Source organism: Salvelinus fontinalis, chromosome 7, assembly GCF_029448725.1.
Source record: "Salvelinus fontinalis isolate EN_2023a chromosome 7, ASM2944872v1, whole genome shotgun sequence".
NCBI classification, from domain to species: domain Eukaryota; kingdom Metazoa; phylum Chordata; class Actinopteri; order Salmoniformes; family Salmonidae; genus Salvelinus; species Salvelinus fontinalis.
Genome location: NC_074671.1, coordinates 32,009,017 through 32,031,833, shown reverse-complemented (window position 1 = coordinate 32,031,833; position 22,817 = coordinate 32,009,017). Strand labels below are relative to the sequence as shown.

General features: G+C 45.3%; 2 protein-coding genes across 20 annotated transcripts in view; both read left to right on the top strand.

The window, feature by feature from the left end:
• The window catches only part of LOC129859409 (uracil nucleotide/cysteinyl leukotriene receptor-like), a 281,933-nt gene extending 272,516 nt beyond the window's left edge, over positions 1-9,417 (top strand). For 7 of the 16 annotated variants that reach the window (XM_055929175.1, XM_055929171.1, XM_055929173.1 and 4 more), the window contains 3 exons: positions 207-1,880; positions 2,484-2,624; positions 3,844-5,539. In XM_055929175.1, the coding sequence (XP_055785150.1) occupies positions 207-1,880; positions 2,484-2,624; positions 3,844-4,371 (2,343 nt within the window). In that variant the 3' untranslated portion in view covers positions 4,372-5,539. Of the gene's footprint in view, positions 1-206; positions 1,881-2,483; positions 2,625-3,843; positions 6,008-8,097 lie in introns of those variants that run through there. The other 9 variants (XM_055929186.1, XM_055929181.1, XM_055929184.1 and 6 more) reach the window with 8 other exon arrangements.
• Positions 9,418-10,389: 972 nt separating this feature from the next.
• The window catches only part of nphp3 (nephronophthisis 3), a 26,004-nt gene continuing 13,576 nt past the window's right edge, over positions 10,390-22,817 (top strand). The window contains exons 1-20 of one of the 4 annotated variants that reach the window (XM_055929189.1): positions 10,390-10,657; positions 11,286-11,719; positions 12,157-12,282; positions 13,204-13,354; positions 13,742-13,894; positions 14,899-15,032; positions 15,352-15,512; positions 16,157-16,313; positions 17,401-17,475; positions 17,777-17,944; positions 18,313-18,416; positions 18,509-18,767; positions 19,103-19,200; positions 19,614-19,716; positions 20,090-20,172; positions 20,249-20,387; positions 21,499-21,663; positions 21,866-21,960; positions 22,205-22,327; positions 22,558-22,747. In XM_055929189.1, the coding sequence (XP_055785164.1) occupies positions 11,396-11,719; positions 12,157-12,282; positions 13,204-13,354; positions 13,742-13,894; positions 14,899-15,032; positions 15,352-15,512; positions 16,157-16,313; positions 17,401-17,475; positions 17,777-17,944; positions 18,313-18,416; positions 18,509-18,767; positions 19,103-19,200; positions 19,614-19,716; positions 20,090-20,172; positions 20,249-20,387; positions 21,499-21,663; positions 21,866-21,960; positions 22,205-22,327; positions 22,558-22,747 (2,808 nt within the window). In that variant the 5' untranslated portion in view covers positions 10,390-10,657; positions 11,286-11,395. The remainder of the gene's footprint in view (positions 10,658-11,285; positions 11,720-12,156; positions 12,283-13,203; positions 13,355-13,741; positions 13,895-14,898; positions 15,033-15,351; positions 15,513-16,156; positions 16,314-17,400; positions 17,476-17,776; positions 17,945-18,312; positions 18,417-18,508; positions 18,768-19,102; positions 19,201-19,613; positions 19,717-20,089; positions 20,173-20,248; positions 20,388-21,498; positions 21,664-21,865; positions 21,961-22,204; positions 22,328-22,557; positions 22,748-22,817) is intronic. The other 3 variants (XM_055929188.1, XM_055929187.1, XM_055929190.1) reach the window with 3 other exon arrangements.

Sequence of the window (22,817 nt, the reverse complement as noted above, 5' to 3'; positions counted from 1 at the left end):
GCCTTGATATGTTTCAACATGTCAGGTTCCACAGCATATGATATGGGCCTTATGATAGTCATTCGCATGCCTTATATGTCATGATATACAGTATGTTCCCATAGTGATAGGTTTGTCATGTGGTATAGTGTTGTGGTTTTAGCTTTTAGCATGGAGTGTTGTGGTTTTTAATATAAATTCTCTCCTCCTTTCTTTGCCGTATGCAGGTCATATACTACGTCACTGGGCAGATTTCCAAAGAGCAGCTGCCACCCCCGGCCACAATGGAGGAGGCTCCGGAACACAGAGGCAACCCAACACTATCCCCCTCACAGGTGTCAAATGTGAATGCTAATGACAATTCCCCAAGCCAGCAGCCACAACCGAAACCCCAGCAGTTAGGGCCACCTGTATCTCCCAAGCCTCTGTTCTTGAATGGCCCCAGCCCTCTGTCTCAGAAACAGGTGGTGACCTCAGAGTCATTGAAGACCCGCCCAGGAGTGGTGAAAGGGGTTCTGAAAAACCCAGCGACCACCACTGTAGATAAGCTTCAGATAAGCACAGTCAAGAGGATAGAGACCTCAGTCTCCTCAGTCGTCCAGGAGTCCAGCATTCCCTTTAGTAAGAGTGTTGTGTTGCCCGCTGCATTGCCTGAAGTCCCTCCACCAACCACCATAAGAGAGGCTCCTAATGCAGTGATGTCTCCCCCAGAGAAGGCTCTTAGTGAGGCCACTGATCAGCCCAGACCCTGGTATGAGGAGGTGGATGAGGAGGCCAGCCTGAGCCCTGACCTCCCTGGTGAGGAAGCCCCTCCTCCCCCAGACAACATTGCCTTCATGATCACCAACAGCAAGGTCCAGGCCCTGTCCTGTGGGGAGTACCAGGAGCTGGTCAACGCCAAACGGGGCATCCAGACCGTGACCGTGTGTGGGGGACCTGGGAAACGGGAGATGACCAACACCACCCCGGGCGGCTCGGCAGGGTCACAGGACAATGGCTTCAACAACAAGAAGCCGGTCATCATCATCTTCGACCAGCCCATGGACATCCGCTCGGCCTACAAGCGCCTGTCCACGGTGTTCGAGTGCGAGGAGGAGCTGGAGAGCATGCTGGCCGCAGAGCGCATCGAGGAGGAGGACGAGGAGACGGAGGAGACAGAGAGGAGCAGTGGTGGACTGCAGGTAAAGGTCCAGGCCCCCAGCGGTGCTCTTAGCTCTACCAGTAGTAGCTTGTCGCGCTCTTCCTCCTCGACTTCGGAGCTCGCCGAGTTGTCCGGTGATGGCAAGCCGGACGGGAAGAAGAAGTTTACGTTCAAGTTTCCGAAGAAGCAGCTGGCCGCTCTGTCGCAGGCCATCCGCACGGGCACCAAGACGGGCAAGAAGACGCTGCAGGTGGTGGTGTACGAGGACGAGGAGGAGTCGGACGGCACAGTCCGACAGCACAAGGAGGCCAAGAGATTTGAGATCCAAAGTCGCTCCAAATCATCTGCTGCCCCAGCAAACAAGACGCCCAAGGCCCCAGCTGCAGCCGTTGTAAGGAGGGAGCACTCGGATTCCAAAGGCAGGACGGACAAGATCCGGAAGAGCACCTACAAGACCCTGGACAGCCTGGAGCAGACCATCAAACAGCTAGAGACGACCATCAGTGAGATGGGCCCAGCAACGCACCACCAGGAGAAACCAGTGAGGAGTGCAGCCAGCGTGGAGCCCCATGCTGGGTGTGTCTTGAGTGGGGAGAATGGAGGCTTGAAGAGGTCCTTATCACTCCCTTCCAAGAGTTCACTCCTCAAGGTCCCCAAGCCCAGCAAGGCCTCCTCTCAGAGGAAGAAGACCAAACCTCAGCTCCTTCCCCGGCCAGCCGTCATCCCCACCGCCACTGTCACCCCCGTCACCAGCCAACAGGTCTCTTTCTAAGCTCTTGTCAATCGGGAGGTTTGGGCCCTCTTTTTAGTCGTCCCTCCCTCCCTTCACTCCATCCTAACCACTGGGTTTACCTTACAACTGGGTTTACCAACCAACCACTTATTAACTCACTCCCCAGGTGTTTTGGAAATGTCAGAGCCCCTCTCTGTTGGTTTCTCCCTCTGTGTGATCATGGTCCAACATGATTGGGGAGTGGCATTTTCAATGGGTCCCTCCTCCTGTCTCTCCTTCAATTGGCTGCTCAAACTCTAACTGGGGCTTCAGCCAGTAGTAGACTCTTAATCACACAATGACACTCAATGTTGATTACACTGTCTTTTTGGTTTCTTGAAACTGTTGTTCTTGGATTGCATGAACTGTAGGGTTATACATTTTGGTATAGGCTACTACGGTACAGGGGGTGCATGTGCTCTTACCGGTGTTATTAAGGTTAACTGTGAGGGTAGTCTTGAATGAACAGTTTTCTGACCTGTCAGTGTCTTGTTTTCAACAGTTTCTCATACCTCCAATATGGTGTTCTGTTTTTATTTTTTCTTTCTTTTATTTTCTTTCTTGTTTTGTTTCGTTTGGATCCTCTTGCAGAACGCAACCAGTGTCGCTTCCCCTACTAGTCGGATGCCAGTGCCCCTGTCTGCGAAGTCCAGGCAGTCGCCAGGGACTACTACTGACAAAGCAGGAAAACAGCAAAAGCTACAGGACAGCACTCAGAGGCAGTTTCGACAGGTAGTTTTACTATAGGGCTTTACCAGACACCATAGGGACTAGAGGGAACACACCTGTATAGTGAACACAGGACATAGAAAACAAGAGGCCTGTGCTAAGCGATAAAAATATATTTAAACAACCAAAGCTGTGAGATTTCAAGTGTTTCGTTTAAATGGGATTGAGGTGACCATTTTGGCTTCTGTTGGTGTTTTCTCTCGATCTACTCTGACTGAAAGGCATGTTTGACTCTTGACTGTTACCCCCATAACATCATTGTACTGTATGCTTGTGCATGGTCCACACTGCTCATGGCGGCTTTTGCTGTGTTGGTGACATGAAAAAAAAAAGTAAAGAGAAAGACAAGACAGATATACCCTGTCATTGACTGAGTTCTCCATCACATCGCGTTTCCATCACAGCTGAGTTCCTAAACAGTGTTGTCAACCAACCCCCGGATGCTTTACTAAACTGATACTTCCGATTGGCCACGCTCCCTCCTACCCTCAATGCACCTCTACTAAACCCAAGCAGCCTACCCGATACGCTCCTTTCTTTTCACAATGCACAGTTACTAAAGAACACTTTAATATCCCTCCCTCCTACACTGGTGGAACCATCCGGATTGCTGCGTTCACCGAATGCAACGATAAGGCTGGTTCCACCCGGCTACCTTCCTCCCTTCTCTTGATGCTCCTCTACCACCCATCTCTCTTCCTTGTAGTAGCAGTCAATGCAAATATTTGCCCCTACTGCTCCCGATATGCACTTGTATGTTTTCCACCCTCAAAAATCTCTCTTCTTTTATCTAACATACTCCACCTTTTCTCCCCAACCAAGATGCATCTCTGGTTTTGCCCTCCTCTCAGTTGTTGTCTCGGCGTCTCAGAAAGCTTGACAATCACTCGAACACACAGGCAGCACCTAGAGATGCCCCCACCCCTATCTCCAACCCCCCTCCCTTTATCCCTCCTTCCATCCTTTCAATCTTTTCTTTACCCTTTTTTAATGAATAGTGTTTCTCTCAGTTACTGTGCCTCAAGTAACCCAGTAAACATAGACTGTAGCTAGTTTGAGACGTTTTGTGTGTCTATTAGTTATCTTAGTAGTAATAGGTTTGTTTGTGTGATTGTTTAATGTCTGTAACTTTAGTGAAGTCAATGTTGTCTTGCATTTTTTTTTACATTTGTTACCTTCCCTTTTTGACAACCAGTCTTTGTTCTGGCATCTCTGTTTGCAGGCTAACGGAAGCGCTAAAAGAGCGGGGGGGGATCATAAAACTACTTCCCCTACTTTACCTGCCTCTAAAATCCCAGCTTTTTATCCTAGCTCTGGTAAAGGCAGCACCTCCCAGACTGCTCCAAACTCAGATGCTACTAACCCTATTAACCTTTCCTCCTCCTCCAACTCCTCCTCTTCCTCCCCCCACACCACCAAGTCCTCCATCCCATCCCCTCACGCCCCCCGCCACCCTGGCTCGGCCCTCTCCACCTTCTCCCACATCCCCTCGCTCTCTAACGGTTCCTCCCTCAAACTCCCCACACCCTCTCACACCGGTAAAGCTCTCTCGTTCTCCTCGCAGACTCAAAACGGTCGAGCACCCTCCTCCTCCTCCTCCCCCTCCCCTCTGTCGCCCACCCCATTGGGCCCGGGTGTGAAGAGCATCCGCACCATACACACCCCCAGCTTCACCAGCTACAGGCCCCAGAACGGCAGCAGCGGCAAATCCTGCATCCCAACCGCCACAGCAGCCAAGGACTCCACTTAGCTCCTATACAGTAGCCCCGTTGGGGTTACTACTCTCAATCTCGTTATTCATGTTTTTGTGGTTGTTTATTGGTTTGTATTTTATTGTTGTAAAAAGCTTAATGGATGCACTTCCCCCCACCATTCATATTTCAATTTGATTTGACACACGCATACTCACACCGATGCTTTGACTTCGTTTTTAAGTTGCATTTTCCATTGGCTAAACTTGAACCCTGATTTAAAAAAAAAAAAGGCGTATTAGAGTACTGAGTAAATAGTTTTAAAAAGAAAAAGAAAAGTGATATAGTTTTACTGCTTCGTAGGTTATGTGGAAGCTTTCGCTTTCTCAATTCTCTACTAAAAACGGTATTGAAAATATATTTTTCTTACAATATATAAGAATGGAAAAAAATATGAAGTTGATGTACAATCACTATGACCATGTGAAATATTGTGTTTTATTTTTGAAAACCAGAGACTGGATAACCATAGTATATTTTGCTCTTACATTATTTCTTATGTTGCCCAACATTGAGCATAGCCCTAGTAAATGCCTTTTATGAATGCATACTGTACCGTATGTATAAAGACGTTTACAGTGAAACTACATTGACTTCTATTTTGTTAAGAATATCATGCACTGCCAATTTATTTTACGGAGATTCCCTAAAAAATTTAAGGAGGTTTATGAGATATATTTTGGGTCTTTCTGTAGTTATTGTGCCTATTTGCCAAAGTTGTTGTTCTGACATTGCCTGACTGTATTACTGTAACCATGACATACCAAGTGAGAACTCTTATGACACACTCGAGGTGTGACGGCTCAAGTCTTTACCTTCGAACAGCTTTACTGGAGGTCTCTTAAGTTCATGTTTATTGATGTCTAAATGTACACAGTTACTAAAACACAAAAGTCATCGAAGAACTGTTCTACCACGTGTACATAAACGCTTCTAATAAGAACTTTTAGTAGTTTTGTTAACATACCAAAGTTGATTTGTATGCATGCCTTTAAGATGCTTTAGGAGAGGGAAAGAAGAATTATGTTTGCACAGATAGATTTTGTAAATATTTTGGTTTCTCTCTCATTTTTGTAAAGCTTTAAACCATTCTACATAAAAAGCAATGTGATCAAGAAAGGAAAAATTGTGTTGTAACAAAAACAATAAAGGTCTGCATGCTTGTAATGCATTTGAGGACGTTTCTACTCACTTTTAGTTTCTCTCCTGTTTCGCTCTCAAGCCTGTACACAGTTCCGATGTACCAAGCAGAACTGAATGATGTACAATCTGTTTCAGTGAGTGGTCATGTCACATAATGGCAGCGTTCCAGGCTGACTGTGTTCCAGATGCACGCCAGATCTCACAATGCCTGGATAGGTGTTCATCATATCAGTCAACCGCATCATATGATATAGCAATCGGATGCTTGACTGCGGTTGATGAAATGGCACAAAACCAAGTGGATGCAATGCAGTTGGCCTGGAACGTGACCAATGCTTTGAGGGTGTGAAAACTGTGTAGGAGGAGAGGCAAATTAACCTTTGCGAATACATCTAAGAGTAGGAACAACAGAACCACTCTTACCTCAGTCTGCAACCTGTCTGTAATTAATTGATCATGAGCATTACTCCTTGAAGGCAAAAGAGCCTACTGGTAAGTATATTATTAGAAGTGGTTATTTACTATTTAAGTTGATTATTTACTATTTAAATATGATGTGACTCATGTATAATAATGTCCTATTTCAAATGAAAGTTATGAAAGTGAAGTTGTTTTAAAGTTCAAGTTTAAAAGGGGAGACCTGCAGTTGATAAATCCCAGTTTGGACTTGATTATAACTTGGGTATTATGATATTTACCCATTTGATTCTTGAAGAATATAACTTAGAAATGCTTCATGAGCTTAGTTCAACTCTCTTAGCTTGGTCAGAACCCAAAATACTCAATTGTTTTGGAGACAATGTAATTACATACAAACGTTAAAATGTGGTTAAAGAGTAATTGCCCCTAAAAAAAGCAACTTCTTGTTTTGAAAATGACATATGTGGCATCGATATGAGTCCGAAACATGTATTCTGGTGTCAAATTTGACTACAAAGAGTAAACAGGATCATTTTTTTAATCATAAACAGTCTCTTCCAAAACTGAGATAATAGGAATGAAGGGCTGTGTACCGTAACAGATTTTCAAGGGTTGGGCTTATTTTAATCCTCCCTACAGCTGGCAACACCCAAGTAATCATTCATTCAGAGCGCAGCTGCACGTGACCTGATTTTAATTTGACCTAACTTGCTCACAACTTTTTCACAGACTATATGAAATAATGACCTCTTCCTAAATATTTGGTTCAAATGATTCATTTTGTGTCTGGTTTCCAAGAAACAATGGTGACTCAACTTACCCCACTCTCACCTAAAATGCTTTTTGTCAATTGTATACACCTGGAGAAATTCACTTTTATTTATCGGCTAGCACTCATAATAGAATAAGATAGGATTAACTTTAATGTCCCCAAGGAGAAATAGTATTCGACGCACAGTACTGCTGTGTACAAAAATAGACACTGCTTATTACACACTTAACATACATTGCACGTTATCTCTGTCATACACAGTGTACATATCTCGTATCGCTCAAATTACCACAATTTCAAATAGTTCCTCTCATAGTTCTCATGTAGTTCTCTACAGATAACCACCCTATTCTGTTTTTGAAACGGTTGGATCTGTGTGCGTGACAGGAAGGCTATATTTGCTACAGGAAGGCTATATTTCCTATGTACCTCTTGTTGATGCTAAAAAAAAAGTCACTAGAGTTATGTCCCAAATGGCACCCTATTCCCCATAGGCTTCTGGTCAGAAGTAGTGCACTGCATAGCAATGGGGTGCCATATGAGATACACAGGCTTGGGTTATATGATACAATGTAGACTTCAAATGAAACCACAGTTATGTGTAACAACAGAGTCACTCACAACTCACTAGTACACACTAAAAACCTTTTTTTTTAAGGTTCTATATTGAACCATTAAAAAAGGCTCCATATATCACCAAAAAAGGGTTCCACTATGGCTACAACCCTTTTTGGGGCAAAATAAAATGTTTTTTATGGTTCTTTGAACTTTTTATGGATAATGGTTCTGTAAAGAACATTTCTCAATCTCTAATAATGTTCTTTGTAGAACCACACAGGGTTTTTTATTCTGGTTAAATAGTCATATTGTTAAAGTTCCATAGGTTTTAGAATTGTGTTAATTAACAAGTTGAAACAGGTGTGCTAGCTCTGGTCCCTGAGAGAATTGAGTCCTACTGGCTCAGTCATCTGTTCTCAATTGACATAAGGCCATTTGTGAGTGTTTCACAAGACACAATCACTGGCCATGGTCATATATAACATGTAATAGCGTAAAACAACAGATTTGATGGAATGACACTCACTTATGGTTGCTCAAAAAAATGTGTGCTCAAATTACGCCCCCAAAATATTCAAACGAGCCGCTGACCCTGCATTTAACCAAAATGGGAAAGAATCCTTTTTTTTTTACTGCAAAGAACCATTGAAGGGCTCACAGGGTTCTTTTGGTCAGTATGGTTCCATGTAGAACCATCAACCTTCCCAAAGGACCCTTGAGGAAGCCAATGTTTTTTGTGTACAACTGCAGGGATCCCTCAATATCAGATCCTGCGCTGTTATCATGTCGACTATAGTGTCTTTTCTTTTTGTGTCTTTGCTATGTTCTATAGGCTAAGAGACAACAGAATAATGATGAACTACACTGAGGAAGTGAGACATGGCTTTCACACCAAAGGTTCCCACCATGAGAACATCCTGTTTGCTAGCTTTTACATCCTGGTCTTTGTGGTCGCCGTGCCTGGCAACATTTTGGCACTGTGGGTGTTCTGTCGTCAGGCTGACACCTCACCCTCCAAGCTCTTTCTAAAACACCTGGCCATAGCAGATGTCTCCTACGTGCTGATCTTGCCCATGCGGATGGTCTACCACTTCTCAGACAGCCGCTGGCCCTTTGGAGAGGTCCCCTGTCGCCTGGCGGGGTTTCTCTTCTACCTCAACATGTACTGCAGTCTTTACTTCATGACCTGCATCAGCCTGGACCGCCTCTTGGCCCTGGTCCTACCGCTCAAATCACGGTCAATGAGGAAGGCTTCATATGCCCGAGTGGTCGTGGTGATCGTGTGGGTCACAGTGACCGTGTCTATGGCTCCCTTGCTATTCTCCGAAAAACAGACGACGATTCAGGTTGACAACACAACCGTGGTCATGTGTAACCAGCTGTACTTGGAAAAGACTTCTCCCAAAGCACTGGTGTCAACCATGGTGGCGTTTATTATTCCTCTGGTCACTATAGGGGTCTCCTATATATTAATCCTATTGAAGCTGAGGGGCATCAAGCAACAGGAGGGAAGCTTGATCAGAGACAAGGCTATCAGGATGATCATTCTCATCATGGTGAACTTCCTGGTTGCTTTTGTGCCCTATCACTTGAACCGTTTTATCTACATTGAGAGACACACTCATAGCGACATGGAAACTGCGTCCATTGAGGCTCTGGCACTAGCCAACCGAGTCACTTCCGCACTAACCTGTCTGAGTGGAGCTTTGGATCCTATTATGTACTTTTTTTTGGCAAGGACTTATCAAAGTATACTGCTGCAGCTGTTCTGTAGAGACAGAAGAGCGGAACAGCCAACCACAACCTGATCTAGGATCAGGTCCCGCGGTACATCTTTTTTTTTTTTTTAAGGCTAAACTGATCCAAGATCAGCACTCCTCCTGCTCTGAGACCAGTACAAGTGTATGCTTGCAGTGATTCAATGACTATTTCATATTACAATGGCAATGTACAATGTTGAATCCTACAGTATGATCTCATTGTGGTGTTGTGCAATAAAGGCTACATGCAAATATATTATTAAAAAGAATGGTTGGTAGGCCTATGGCCCTGTATGAATATTAATGTTATTTCTAGGTTGTTTTACCATTGCTGTTATTGTATGCATATAATTATTGTATAGTGTAGGCATATTGTATGCCTATTATTAAACTTTTTGGCTTAATTAATAAACAAAATGTTATTTTTCATATACACGTGTTTAGCAGATGTTATTGCAAGTGTCGCGAAATGGTTGTGATTCTAGATCCAACAGTGCAGTAATATCTAACAATTTCACAAAAATACACACAGATCTAAAGTAAAGGAATTAAGAATATATAAATATTTGGACGAGCAATGTCAGTGGCATAGACTAAGATACAGTAGAATAGGATAGAATACAGTATATACATACGAGATGAGTAATGCAAAATATGTAAACATTATTAAAGTGACTAGTGTTCCATTTGTAAAGTGGCCAGTGATTCCAAGTCTATGGGCAGCCGCCTCTAATGTGCTAGTGATGGTTATTTAACAGTCTGATGGCCTTGAGATAGAAGCTGTTTTTTAGTCTCTCGGTCCCAGCGTTGATGCATCTGTACTGACCTCGCCTTCTGGATGATAGCGAGGTGAACAGGCAGTGGCTCGGGTGGTTGTTGTCCTTGATGATCTTTTTGGCCTTCCTGTGACATCGGGTGCTGTAGGTGTCCTGGAGGGCAGGTAGTTTGCCTCCGGTGATGCGTTGGGCAGACCGCACCACTCTCTGGAGAGCCCTGCGGTTGCGGGCGGTGCAGTTTCCGTACCAGGCGGTGATACAGCCCAAGAGGATGCTCTCAATTGTGCATCTGTAAAAGTTTGTGAGGGTTTTAGGTGCCAAGCCAAATTTCTTCAGCCTCCTGAGGTTGAAGCAGAGGTGATATGATCCTTGACCAGTCTCTCAAAGCGCTTCATGATGACAGAAGAGAGTGCTACAGGGCGAAAGTAATTTAGTTCAGTTACCTTTGCTTTCTTGGGTACCGGAACAATGGTGGACATATTGAAGTATGTAGGAACAACAAGAGATTGAATATGTCCGTAAACACTCCGGCCAGCTGGTCTGCGCATGCTCTGAGGACGCGGCTAGGGATGTCGTCTGGGTCAATTTATTACGTTCTTCCAAATAGTAAAAGTGTGTATTACCATCACATAAAAATATGCCAGAAAACTGTATTCCTTCCGAATGAACAGCCTCCCTAATGTATCCACCCAGTGAGCCTGAGCAGAAGCCTGCGGTATTTCTGTGTTTGGGATACAGCCCTGAGATTTTTGGGGGGGTGAATCGCAAATTACTTTGACTTCGGTGAGGACCCGTAGGGAGGATATCTTGTTACCAGGGCAGCCAGGAAGAAGCTACGCCACGGGGATAGCTATGTGTGAGTATTTATTGGACTCCTTTCGAAAAAGCAATCGGAATCCTTCAATATGATAGCCAACTATTCGAAATATAGCTAGGTCAATATAGCTAAATAGTATTGCTATCTAACGTTAGCTAGGTAACGTTACGTGCCATAGGCAGTCCATTATGTCTGTGCAAGCCAGTCACATCTGGCTCCATCTCCGTCTCACCCGTTCTTGCCATACCAGGTAATGTTAGGCTACCGTTAGCTAGCTAACGAGATGTCGAATGTTACCTAGTATCATTAAAACTGATGTAATTAACGTTAATGCTATGTTAAAGCTACGTTATACAGATGTTAGCTATAACATTTGGACTCAAATGTCACATACTAAAAATAGGTCGTGACCAGAAGCGAAGTTGCAGCGCGAGATGTTGTTGTGCCCTGGACCAGAGTTAAAATCAATGCAAACGTAAATATTGTCACATTCACTGGCAAGCGGTTTCTATTTTTGTTGTTGTTGCTACATTTGGTCACGTGCGTTATCGGTTACTATAATATATCCCCCACCATATGCATTCATTATCCCTTTATTTATTGGGTTGTTAGCGAGTTTGCTAAGACATACTCGTTGGGTCCTCACTCCTCCGCTTGCGTGTTGCAGCCAATGACATGCCAATCACTGGCTTCATCCCTAGGAGCAGCAATGACCATCTGGAAGGTTTAGTTCAGTAAAGGCCACTGTGGAGTGCCTGGTCCAGAGCCACCAGCACCATGGGTACAGCCTCCTCCCTGGTGAGCCCAGGGGAGGTGATAGAGGATGCGTATGGGGGCGAGGGTGGGGAGGCCTGTGAGATACCTGTGGAGGTCAAACCTAAAGCCCGCCTCCTGAGGAGCTCCTTTCGCCGAGGGCCCAGGGTGATTGGAGCCAGCTTCAAATCTACAGGCTCTGTGGACCTGGAGTACACCGCCGAATACGAACGGCTCCGCAAGGAGTATGAGATTTTCCGGGTCAGCAAGAACAATGAGATTACCTCCATGCAGAAGAAGGAGGCCAAGCTGGACGAGGAGAACAAGAGGCTGAGAGCTGAGCTGCAGGTGAGAGCAGGGCCACTGTTTAAAAAGGGGTTGACAGTTAGTACGAAAAAGTATGAAAATGTATGCACTCTACTGTAAGTCGCTCTGGATAATACCGTCTGCTAAATGACTAAAATGTGATGTAATTGTATCCTCTGTCCATAATGCCTCATCTTATTCATTCTGATCTAAAATGCACGACTGATCCTAGATTAGCGTCTAAGATTCCCCTGTTCTGAGATTCTTTGTGAATACAGGCCCAGAACTTTTACAATGAATGGGGCCAGGTAGGTAGACAATAGCCTGTCTTTTGATTTCCTCTGTCAAGAGTCCAGTTCAGGGGCCATGTATCAAGCGTCTCATAATAAGAGTGCTGATCTAGGATCAGGTCTTCCCTGGCCATGTCATCTTATTGTACTACTGGTCACTAACAGTGATGATCGACATGTTTCTTCCAGGCTCTGCAGAAGACCTACCAAAAGATCCTGAGAGAGAAGGAGAGTGCCCTGGAGGCTAAGTACCAAGCCATGGAGAGAGCCGCCACCTTTGAGCACGACAGGGACAAAGTCAAACGGCAGTTTAAGGTATCCCCAATAGCTAGCTGTTACTCCCAGGCAAACACACAGTAGGGCACATAATAGAGAGTAGGGTGTAACCATACCCTAGTGTGATGTTCCATCTGGGATTTGAACCGGCAACCTTCTGATCTCAAGTCAGCTACTTAACCTACGGCTCATCATTATGAAACCATAACATTCTCCTCTGTGGCTTGGCTAGTCTAGCGGTAATGCCGTAGCATCCAGCACACATGTCTACGGTGTCGGTGTAACAGTATAACTTTACGTCGTCCCCTCGCCCCGACACGGGCGTGAACCAGGGACCCTCTGCACACATCAACAACTGACACCCACGAAGCGTCGTTAGCCATCGCTCCACAAAAGCCGCGGCCCTTGCAGAGCAAGGGGAAACCCTACTTAAGTCTCAGAGCAAGTGACGTAACTGATAGAAATGCTACTAGCGCGTACCCGCTAACTAGCTAGCCATTTCACATCCGTTACACTCACCCCACTTTCAACCTCCTCCTTTTCCGCAGCAACCAGTGATCCGGGTCACGGCACCAATGTAACAGTATAACTTTACGTCGTCCCCTCGCCCCGACACGGGCGCGAACCAGGGACCCTCTGCACACATCAACAACTGACACCCACGAAGCGTCGTTAGCCATCGCTCCACAAAAGCCGCGGCCCTTGCAGAGCAAGGGGAAACCCTACTTAAGTCTCAGAGCAAGTGACGTAACTGATTGAAATGCTACTAGCGCGTACCCGCTAACTAGCTAGCCATTTCACATCCGTTACATCGGCATAGATTCAAATCCGGCCTACTGCTCTTTGACTCAACCTCTCTCTTTCTTTCCCCACTATCGCTCTCTATCTGTTCAAGAAAATTGTTAAATACCTTAACATATATATTTAAAAATGTAAAAAAGTATCTTCTCTAAATGTCAGATCTTCCGGGAGACCAAAGAGAAGGAGATCCAGGACCTGCTGCGAGCCAAGAGGGACTTGGAGGCCAAGCTACAGCAGCTGCAGGCTCAGGGCATCATGGTGTACGACCCGGACGACTCGGATGACGATGACAACCGCACCACTGTCACAGGTAAAGGACAAAACAGATTGTGCCGACGAACGGTTAAAAGCAGCGGGTGTCATTCCCCCCCCCCATTTCCCATAAATTCTACATGTTGAATCACCACCGTTCGTCACAGGGGATCTACTGAGCACAGCCGGCGTTGGTTATATCTTTAAGGCCACCCTCCATCTCACACATACAGAGCCCCATAGGAATGAATATGGCAATTCCAGTATTTCAATGCAGTCAAATGGAGAAACGAATAGTGCAATTAAAGTATTTAAAAATCCAGATTTGACCAAAATTGCTTAACAGTTGACTTAAAACCAAGTAACGCTTCACAATCATTTCAATTCCTCAAACATCAGTTACTCAAAAAGCTGACGCAGTCGTCTGCAATTTGCTTGTCTCAAGCTGCAGGGACTCCATGTGATTACTGGGGTGGTGGAGTGCTGGGCAGTGAGCCCTCTATGGGCAGCATGATGCAACTGCAGCAGACCTTCAGAGGACCAGAGTTTGCCCACAGCTTGTGCGACGTGGAGGGCCCGTTTGCCAATGTCAGCAGAGGTAAGCAAGGGTTTGATCTTTACAAATTTGTATGTATTTGAGCCTTGGTGTCTCAGCTGGTTATATACTGTATGTGTTTTGTGTATATAAATGTGTTCTTGAGAGGGCGTAAAGCTATTGTTTAGGCCACTCCACACACAACTGGTACAGAATCTTAGCGACTATGTGGTCATGCGGTATATGTGTATATATGTGGTATATCTCTCTGGTCACCCCCAAAGCTAATTCCTCCTTTGGCCACCTCTCCTTCCAGTTCTCTGCTGCCAATGACTGGAACGAACTACAAAAATCTCTGAAACTGGAAACACTAATCTCCCTCACTTGCTTTAAGCACCAGCTGTTAGAGCAGCTCACAGATTACTGCACCTGTACATAGCCCATCTATAATTTAGCCCAAACAACTACCACTTCCCCTACTGTATTTATTTATTTATTTTACTCCTTTGCACCCCATTATTTCTATTTCTACTTTGCACATTCTTCCACTGCAAATCTACCATTCCAGTGTTTTACTTGCTATATTGTATTTACTTCGCCACCATGGCCTTTTTTTGCCTTTACCTCCCTTATCTCACCTCATTTGCTCACATTGTATATAGACTTATTTTTCTACTGTATTATTGACTGTATGTTTGTTTTACTCCATGTGTAACTGTGTTGTTGTATGTGTCGAACTGCTTTGCTTTATCTTGGCCAGGTCGCAATTGTAAATGATAACTTGTTCTCAACTTGCCTACCTGGTTAAATAAAGGTGAAATAAAATAAATAAAAAATGCACTTGGAACACAAGTTAGCGCTATCGGCCATTTTGTGTTCAAGTGGGTTAATTGTTACAAGCTTGTTGAAAAGTAATTGGCAGAGGGGGTGTCTGTGTTGTGTGAGTGTGTGTTCGTCCATCTGTCCGTGTGTGTGTGTGTGTGTGTGTGTGTGTGTGTGTGTGTGTGTGTGTGTGTGTGTGTGTGTGTGTGTGTGTGTGTGTGTGTGTGTGTGTGTGTGTCTTTCAGATGACTGGGATGCTGCTGTGGCCAGTCTGCTGCAGGTATCTCCTCACGTGTCCCAGGCGTTATGGAGCAACACGGTGCGCTGCTACCTGATCTCTACCCAGGAGACACAGGCTGAGCTGGACATCTTCACCCAGGTACTGGTACACCAGGGATTGAAATTAAAGGGATAGTTCACTCAAATGTTTTCAGGTGACCTATCCCTTTAAGGATTTGGGGTACTGGCCAGCTCGACTAGTAGACCTGCTTGGAATTCTACTAGCCAAGGTTCCAAAATCTGTGTCATGTTCTCACATTTTCTACTAGCCGTGTCTGAAAAGTACTAGCGTCTACCGCGCTAGCTTAATTTACTTCCCGACAATGAATTCACCCTTAAGTACTTTTCATCTGGCTATATAACACATCTCTCTTCACTTCTCTCTCTTTCTTTCTCTTCCTGTCTCCTTTCCTTCCCAGAGCTACTCTCCTAAGCTGCGGAGTCTGTGTGAGGGGCTGGGCCATTTCTACCTGAACATCTGTTTCCCTGAGGAGAGTGCAGCCTCCTATGCACTGGAACGCAGACAGGAGATGGAGAGGAGCTCTGTGTGTGTGCTCCTCCTTAAATCCTCCATCACTAGGTCAGTGATTCCCTATATAACTACAGTTTGACCACGTACTGCTGACAACGTCATGAAACAATGCGCCCGCTTCAATGGGGCAGAAGGCAGTGTGTTGTGATTCTGGATGGCCAGATAGCTAGCAACAATGACAAGACGCTGCCGTGTGGGGAATCGCAGGTGGCTCGTTTCAGCTCGTTTTGTCTTGTTCTTGATAACATATCAGTCAAAACACCTAAAAACAGACGTCACAACAATGCTAATATGGCTGCAATTTGCTAGCTAGCTAACCTGCAACTGTATTGATGTATTTTATAGACAACAATTGCTCAATTTAAATAAATATTGGAGTCAAAATATAGTTTACATGCTGTCAACAATCTAAGCCAACCCCGTCTATTTTGACCCATAGTTGCCCGCACTTCGGTGTTGTTGCTAAGCAACCAACCCATCCATGGGCCCAATGGGCCCTGGTCAAAAGTAGTGCCCTGTATAGGGAATAGGGTGCCAATTGGGACACAGGCAGGGCAACCGCTTGAGTTTCTCTGTGGCTCCCTCTCTTCTGCACTACCAGGTTAAAGGCATGTGAAGTGCTGCCGTTATAGGCTATAACATGTTGTAACATGTTCTAACAGGTTATAGTGTGTTACTCTGTGTGTGTGTAGTTGTGTGTTGGAGGATGCGGAGGAGGCCTTTGTGAAGAACCCAGACGGTCATCCCCTGGTACTCTACCTCAGGACTGTGGAGGCCCACCCTCTCAGCGGCCCCACCAGACAACTGCTGGAGCGGGTCAACGCCGCAGACAAGGCAGCCAAAGTCAAGGTAGCCAATGGCATACGGATGTGGTCTGCGTGGTCCAGCGCTTAGTATACCAGAGTCGACATGAGTTAGAATCCAACCCATTGCTTTTCTGCCTTGCAATTCCTCTTACCTTTTACTCTCTCCTCTTCACTGGCCTATGTCAATAATGAAGTCAATAGAACAAATTTAACTTTGCGTATCGCAAACACAAAATTTAGCAATTAGGGTTGTGCCTTGCTCGAGAGCATCCTGACCAGTTGCATCACCGCCTGGTATGGCAACTGCTCGGCATCTGACCGTAAGGCGCTACAGAGGGTAGTGCGTACGGCCCAGTACATCACTGGGGCCAACCTTCCTGACATCCAGGACCTTTATACTAGGCGGTGTCAGAGGAAGGCCCAAAACATTTTCAAATACTTTTACACTGCTGCTACTCGCTGTTTATTATCTATACATAGTCACTTTACAAATTACCTCAACTAACCTGTACCCTCGCACATTGACTCGGTACCGGTACACGCTGTACATAGCCTCGTTATTGTTGTGTAATTATCTTGTTACTTTCAGAAAACATATATTTTTAAAAATGTATTAAACATTTCCTGAACTCTATTTATTGAACTGCATTGTTGGTTAAGGGCTTGTAAGTAAGCATTTCGCGGTAAGGTACCTACACCTGTTGTATTCGGCACATGTGACAGATCAAATTTGATTTGCCCAAGGGGACATTGACAGATTTTTCACCTAGTCAGCTCGGGGATTCGAACCAGCGCCCTTTCGGTTACTGGCCAAACAGTTTTAAACGCTAGGCTACCTTCTGCCCCAACACCTGAAAATCTTGAGCTGAGTATGCCAGTTCCAGATATTCACATGTTATATATCATATATTAAATATATGATATTCATTCCACTATGTATACATACATATACAGAGGGGTAGAATAAGGAGCTGGCTTACTGGGTGTTGTGTTTGTGATATGCAAAGATTGATTTGTTCTATTGGCAGAAATTGTCGTATTGTGTTTTATGGCAATATCAGAATTGAAGATTCCATGGTGTATGAATGTCCTATAGCCTGGCTATTATACTACTGTGCCACTTCCAATAGGTAGTGGACCATGGTGGCTCCCCAGAGGAAGGAGCGTCTATGATCTATACTCAGCTGGAGAAAGTAATCAAACAGGTAGGCCTACAAACCCTATGGGGCCAGGTCAAAAGTAGTGCACTATACTAGATACACTCTTAGGTGGAAAAAAAATAACCTGAATAACCCTTTTTAGTTCTAGGTAGAACCTTTTTGGTTCCAGGTAGCCCTTTTGGGTTTCATGTAAAACCCTTTCCACAGAAAGTTCTACATGGAACCCGAAAGGTAGAAACCTGGAACCCAAAAGGGTTCTCCTATGGGGACAGCAGAAGAACCCTTTTGGAACCCTTTTTTCTAAGAGTGTAGTGTACCTTTGTCTCTCTCCCTCCCTCTCTGTCAGGAACTGCTGGGTTTGGAGGGCAGCGACGTGGACGGTAAGGATTCGGGGATAGACGAGGGGCGCGAGGAGGATTTGGGGGACGTGCTGTGGGACCTGCATGATGAGCAGGAGCAGATCGAGGCCTATCAGCAAGCCTGCAGCGCCGCAGCTCAACTGGGCTTCCAGAAAGTGGGGCTCTTGCTCTCTGTCTCTACCTCTTTCTCTCTAGCTCAGTAGGAAGGCATGATTTTATTTATAGGATTTTGTGACTAAAGGGTTATATTATTCGTTGTTGAATTTGCATATCATCATCACAGTTTCTCCTCTCTACTGAACATGCTCTATTTTGAAAACTTTGGAATGCATTACCAGTGGACAAATCAACAAAATACTAAAATATACGTTTTTGAGTAAACTATCCCTTTAAGGTGAAATATTCCAAATGATGACTAGCAGTGATAAAGTGTAATAGATGAGTATTAACTTTAGTAATAACGGTTGCTTGTGTGGGCGAGAGGAGCTTCTGCATGACGGGTGATGTCATGCTCTGTCCTCAGTACATAGATCGTCTGAATGACATGGTGGCAGCCCCTCCTCCCACCCCTCCACTGCTGGTATCAGGGGGACCCGGCTCTGGGAAGTCTCTCCTACTGTCCAAATGGTAAGAGCTCAGCCATTATCCATTTTCAAAACGATCTTTTACATTATTTGACCTTAAGCGTTAATAACCAATCAACTCAATTCTTCCTCCAGGATTGAGTTGCAGCAGAAGCACTCCCCCAACACGTTGTTCCTGTACCATTTTGTGGGGCGACCTCTTTCCACCAGCTCTGAGCCTGTACTCATTATTAAACGCCTCACTGTCAAGCTGCTGCAGCATTTCTGGTCCATCTCTGGGTTATCCATGGACCCCTCCAAGATCCTAGAGGAGTTCCCTCGCTGGCTAGAGAGACTGTCTTCCAGACACCAAGGCAACATCATCATCATCATCGACTCCATTGACCAGATACAGGTACTAGGCTACTGCCACAGTAAGACCGTAGAGAGACGAACGCGTCAGGGAATGGAGGTCGTTCGGGAAACACTGAAATGTCTGTAACTTTGAAATTCACAATTTTTTTTTTTTTACGCCTCAAAATTTATAGAAAATATTGATTGTGTGTTTACACTGGTTTTCAAATCATTTAGCCAGATTCTGTAAATAGGATGTGTTTTTAGCAACATGTAATTAACATTTACTGCACATAGAATGTAGCCAGATGTCCCTGTTTTGATATTATCAGTTAACAGGTCAGTTTTTTACTCTTGAGGTTTGTATCTTTGATATTATGCTGTATTTTCCCTCAGCAAGCAGAGAGGCACATGAAGTGGCTGATTGACCCCCTGCCGGTCAACGTCAGAGTGGTGGTGTCTGTCAACGTGGAGACCTGTCCCCAGGCCTGGAGGTAGAGTACACAACTTGGCAGTTAGTCCATACAAAATCACTCCAGATCAGTACTATGTCAACATATGTAATGCCTATGCATTGCTAATGTAGTGCCTAAGTAATGCCTGGAAGAAGGGTACTTTAGGGTCTTGTAAGGGTCTTTAACACACACACAGGGCCTTTCAACCAGACTGCGCCTGTACAGATTAATTTTGTATCGCTCAGAAAGATGGCAGGAATATAAGCATTTGTGATTTCAGACTTTTTTGTTATGATACTTATGTATAATGTAATAGATATGTATTGTGTGGCCTATATAGGCCCAATGCCTATGTAGTGCCTATGTATTTTGGGGTATGGTATATAGTTCCTATGTAATTCCTACGTATTGTGGCCTAATAGGGGTTGTGTGATATGACTGTTGTTTCCCAGACTGTGGCCCACCCTCCACCTGGACCCCCTGAACCCCAGAGAGGTGAAGAGTGTCATCAACACTGAGTGCCTGGCAGCTGACGTCAAACTCACTAAAGACCAGGCGGGTGTCAAACTGATATCACTTTGTTATTACTGGAAGTTCAGTGTAAAAAAAGGCCAAATCACCTTTTAAGTAACGTACATCAAACCAAATAATTGAGTTTATTTGACCATGCAATTTTCAACAGGCACCGCTTGCCCCCATCACTCCCATTACATTTTTAGCTAGCGGTGTTTAAAATTAGCGGAAGTTTGTAGTGGCTGTTTCAAAAGAATCAAACCATTGCTTACAGTTTCTTCTGGTCCATGGACTCCTTTCCGGGTGGGGAACCATCTAACATCAATTAATAAAATACTGAACTTCCCCTTTAACTCCATGACGAGAAGATGTGTGTGTGTGTCAAACAGTGGCTGTGTGTCTGTCCGTTCAACAGGATAAGAAACTGGAGAGACACTGTCGCTCTGCATCCACATGTAATGCCCTGTATGTCACCCTGCTAGCCAAGATGATCACCAAGTGAGTAAACTGTGTGTGTGTGTGTGCGTGTGTGTGTGTGTGGTATTGTCTATAGATGTGTTGCGTTGTGTCCCAGCTGTAGGTGTGCCTGGTCGTTGGAAAGGACTCTAGAGCAGTGTCTGCTGTGTCAGGACACCATGTCTCTGTACAGCTTGGGCCTCAAGGTGGTGTTAGATTCTCTCAGCACAGACGGGGAGAGACACGTCATGAGAGAGGTAAGGGACCATCCCGATCCTTCACCACTACAGATGTAGGATCTTCATTTGCATCAGCAGGAAAATAATCCTGCAGTAACAGGAAATGTGAATTATTATTTGGACTATAATCAATGGACATTTTTGTAGGGGTTGATACATTTTTTGTTAGGGCAAATCTAGTCTGAAATTTCTGTAGAAATTACAAACTTTAGAAGCCTTTTTGAAACTCAAATACACTACAGGTTTGCATTTCCTGCCGTGCAGGAAAATTCTCAGCAACATTGTCGCATTTCAAGGCCCCCCCAGTGGCGCAGCGGTCTAAGGCACTAAATTGCAGTGCTTGATGTATCACTACAGACCTGGGTTCGGTCCCAGGCTGTGTCACAATCGGCCCGTGACCGGTAGTCCCATAGGGAGGTGCACAATTTGCCCAGCGCTGTCCGGGTTAGGGGAGGGTTTGGCTGGGGGGCTTTACTTGGCTCATCACGCTCTAGTGACTCCTTGTGGCGGGCTGGGTGCCTGCAGGCTGACTCCGGTTGTCAGTTGAACAGTGTTTCCTCCGACACATTGGTGCTTCTGGGTTAAGCGGGCGGGTGTTAAGGAGCGCGGTTTGGAGGACGCATGACTCAACTTCCGCCTCTCCCGAGCCCGTTGGAGAGTTGCAGCGATGAGACAAGATTGTAATTGGATATGGCAAAATTGGGGCGAAAAGAGGGGGGGGGGGGGGGGAGAAAAAAAAGTACATGGTCAAAAGTAGTGCACTATATAGGGAATAGGATGCCATTTGGGATGAAGACCAGAGCCTAAAATGTACTTTTTGGTCCACCCACCAACGTGGCTGGTAAAATAGACATTGTTACCCGCTAATACCTTAACCTAACTGCATTTGGAAGGTGGTGGGACATTCTGTTGTACCACTAACCACCAGAATAGTTTCACATGCCTTTTATTTAGAATGTGACATCAAGGGCTTTCCGAAGAATGTTGAAGCTGGTTATCTGTTCTGCTTTCCTTCGTGTGTGTGTGTGTGTGTGTGTGTGTGTGTGTGTGTGTGTGTGTGTGTGTGTGTGTGTGTGTGTGTGTGTGTGTGTGTGTGTGTGTGTGTGTGTGTGTTGATTCCCTCCCTCAGATGCTGTGTCTGGTGTGTGCCAGTCATAACGGTGTGAGTGAGTCTGAGGTGCTGGCCGTGTTTCCAGACCTGGGCCTGCCTGTCCTCTCCTCCCTCCTCTACACCCTACAGAGACTCTGTATTGTAGGCCTGGGCTGTGGACTCATCAGGTTCCAGCACCTACAGGTTAGCTTTCGGTCTCCCCTACAGACACCGTAGGATGAGAGCATTGAAATCCCCCTGTTTAGTCCACTGGCAGCAGTTTTTGCGCATGAAGTGTTTATGTCCCGTGTGTGTAATAGTCTCTCCATCTCTGAAACTCAATGATGTTCAATGTAAGTGAGAGGCTTCACACGGGCTTTCTGTTGACACCGTCTCTGTGCTTTAGGCTGCGGAGGCCGTCCGGCTGGAGTTTATGGATGGAGGGACCTGCTCTCCTGCCTACAGAGAGAAGCTCATCCACTACTTCAGTCAGCAACTCAGGTCTGGCCAACCGCTAGTAACATGACCAGCATCATGTTATGTTATAGAATTAATATTAGCAATCGTGTCTAGACTTCATCTTTGACGACACAGTAAGTGTTGGTGTGTGTGTGTGTGTGTGTGTGTGTGTGTGTGTGTGTGTGTGTGTGTGTGTGTGTGTGTGTGTGTGTGTGTGTGTGTGTGTGTGTGTGTGTGTGTGTGTGTGTGTGTGTGTGTGTGTGTGTGTTTGTGTGTGTGTGTTCAGTCAGGACAGGGTGACGTGGCGGGTGGCAGACGAGCTGCCCTGGCTACTCCAGCAGCAGGAGGACAGGGCCAAGCTGCAGCTCAGCCTCCTTAACCTCTTTGTCTCCCAGAACCTCTACAAGAGGTCAGACTTCTATATCACAATGAGACTGTTTGCCATTCTACTGTTACTTTCTATGTCTTTTGGTTTTTGACTTTGTCTGGGGAGTAGTATATTCTCCTATGGGTTTTTTTGCATTTGTATCGGTGATTGATCTGTGCACAGAATTCGCCTTGATTCAAATGTGCAATAGTGAGATAAACAGGAACCGTAGACATCAATTAAAGTTCTGATATGTCGGTTGGTGTTCCTAGGGGCCATTTCTCTGAGCTGCTGGCCTACTGGCAGTATGTGGGCAAAGACAAGAGCTCCATGGCCACTGAGTACTTTGACTCTCTGAAGCACTATGAGAAGAGCTGTGAGAGTGAGGACAGCATGATCAGGCTGGGCAACCTGTATGAGACACTGGGTCGCTTCCTCAAAGACTTGGGCCTGCTCAGTCAGGTATGTGCGTAGAAAGTGGGTAGTAAAATGGCCGCCAGTCCACCCAGTACAGACCCATTGATTTGAAATG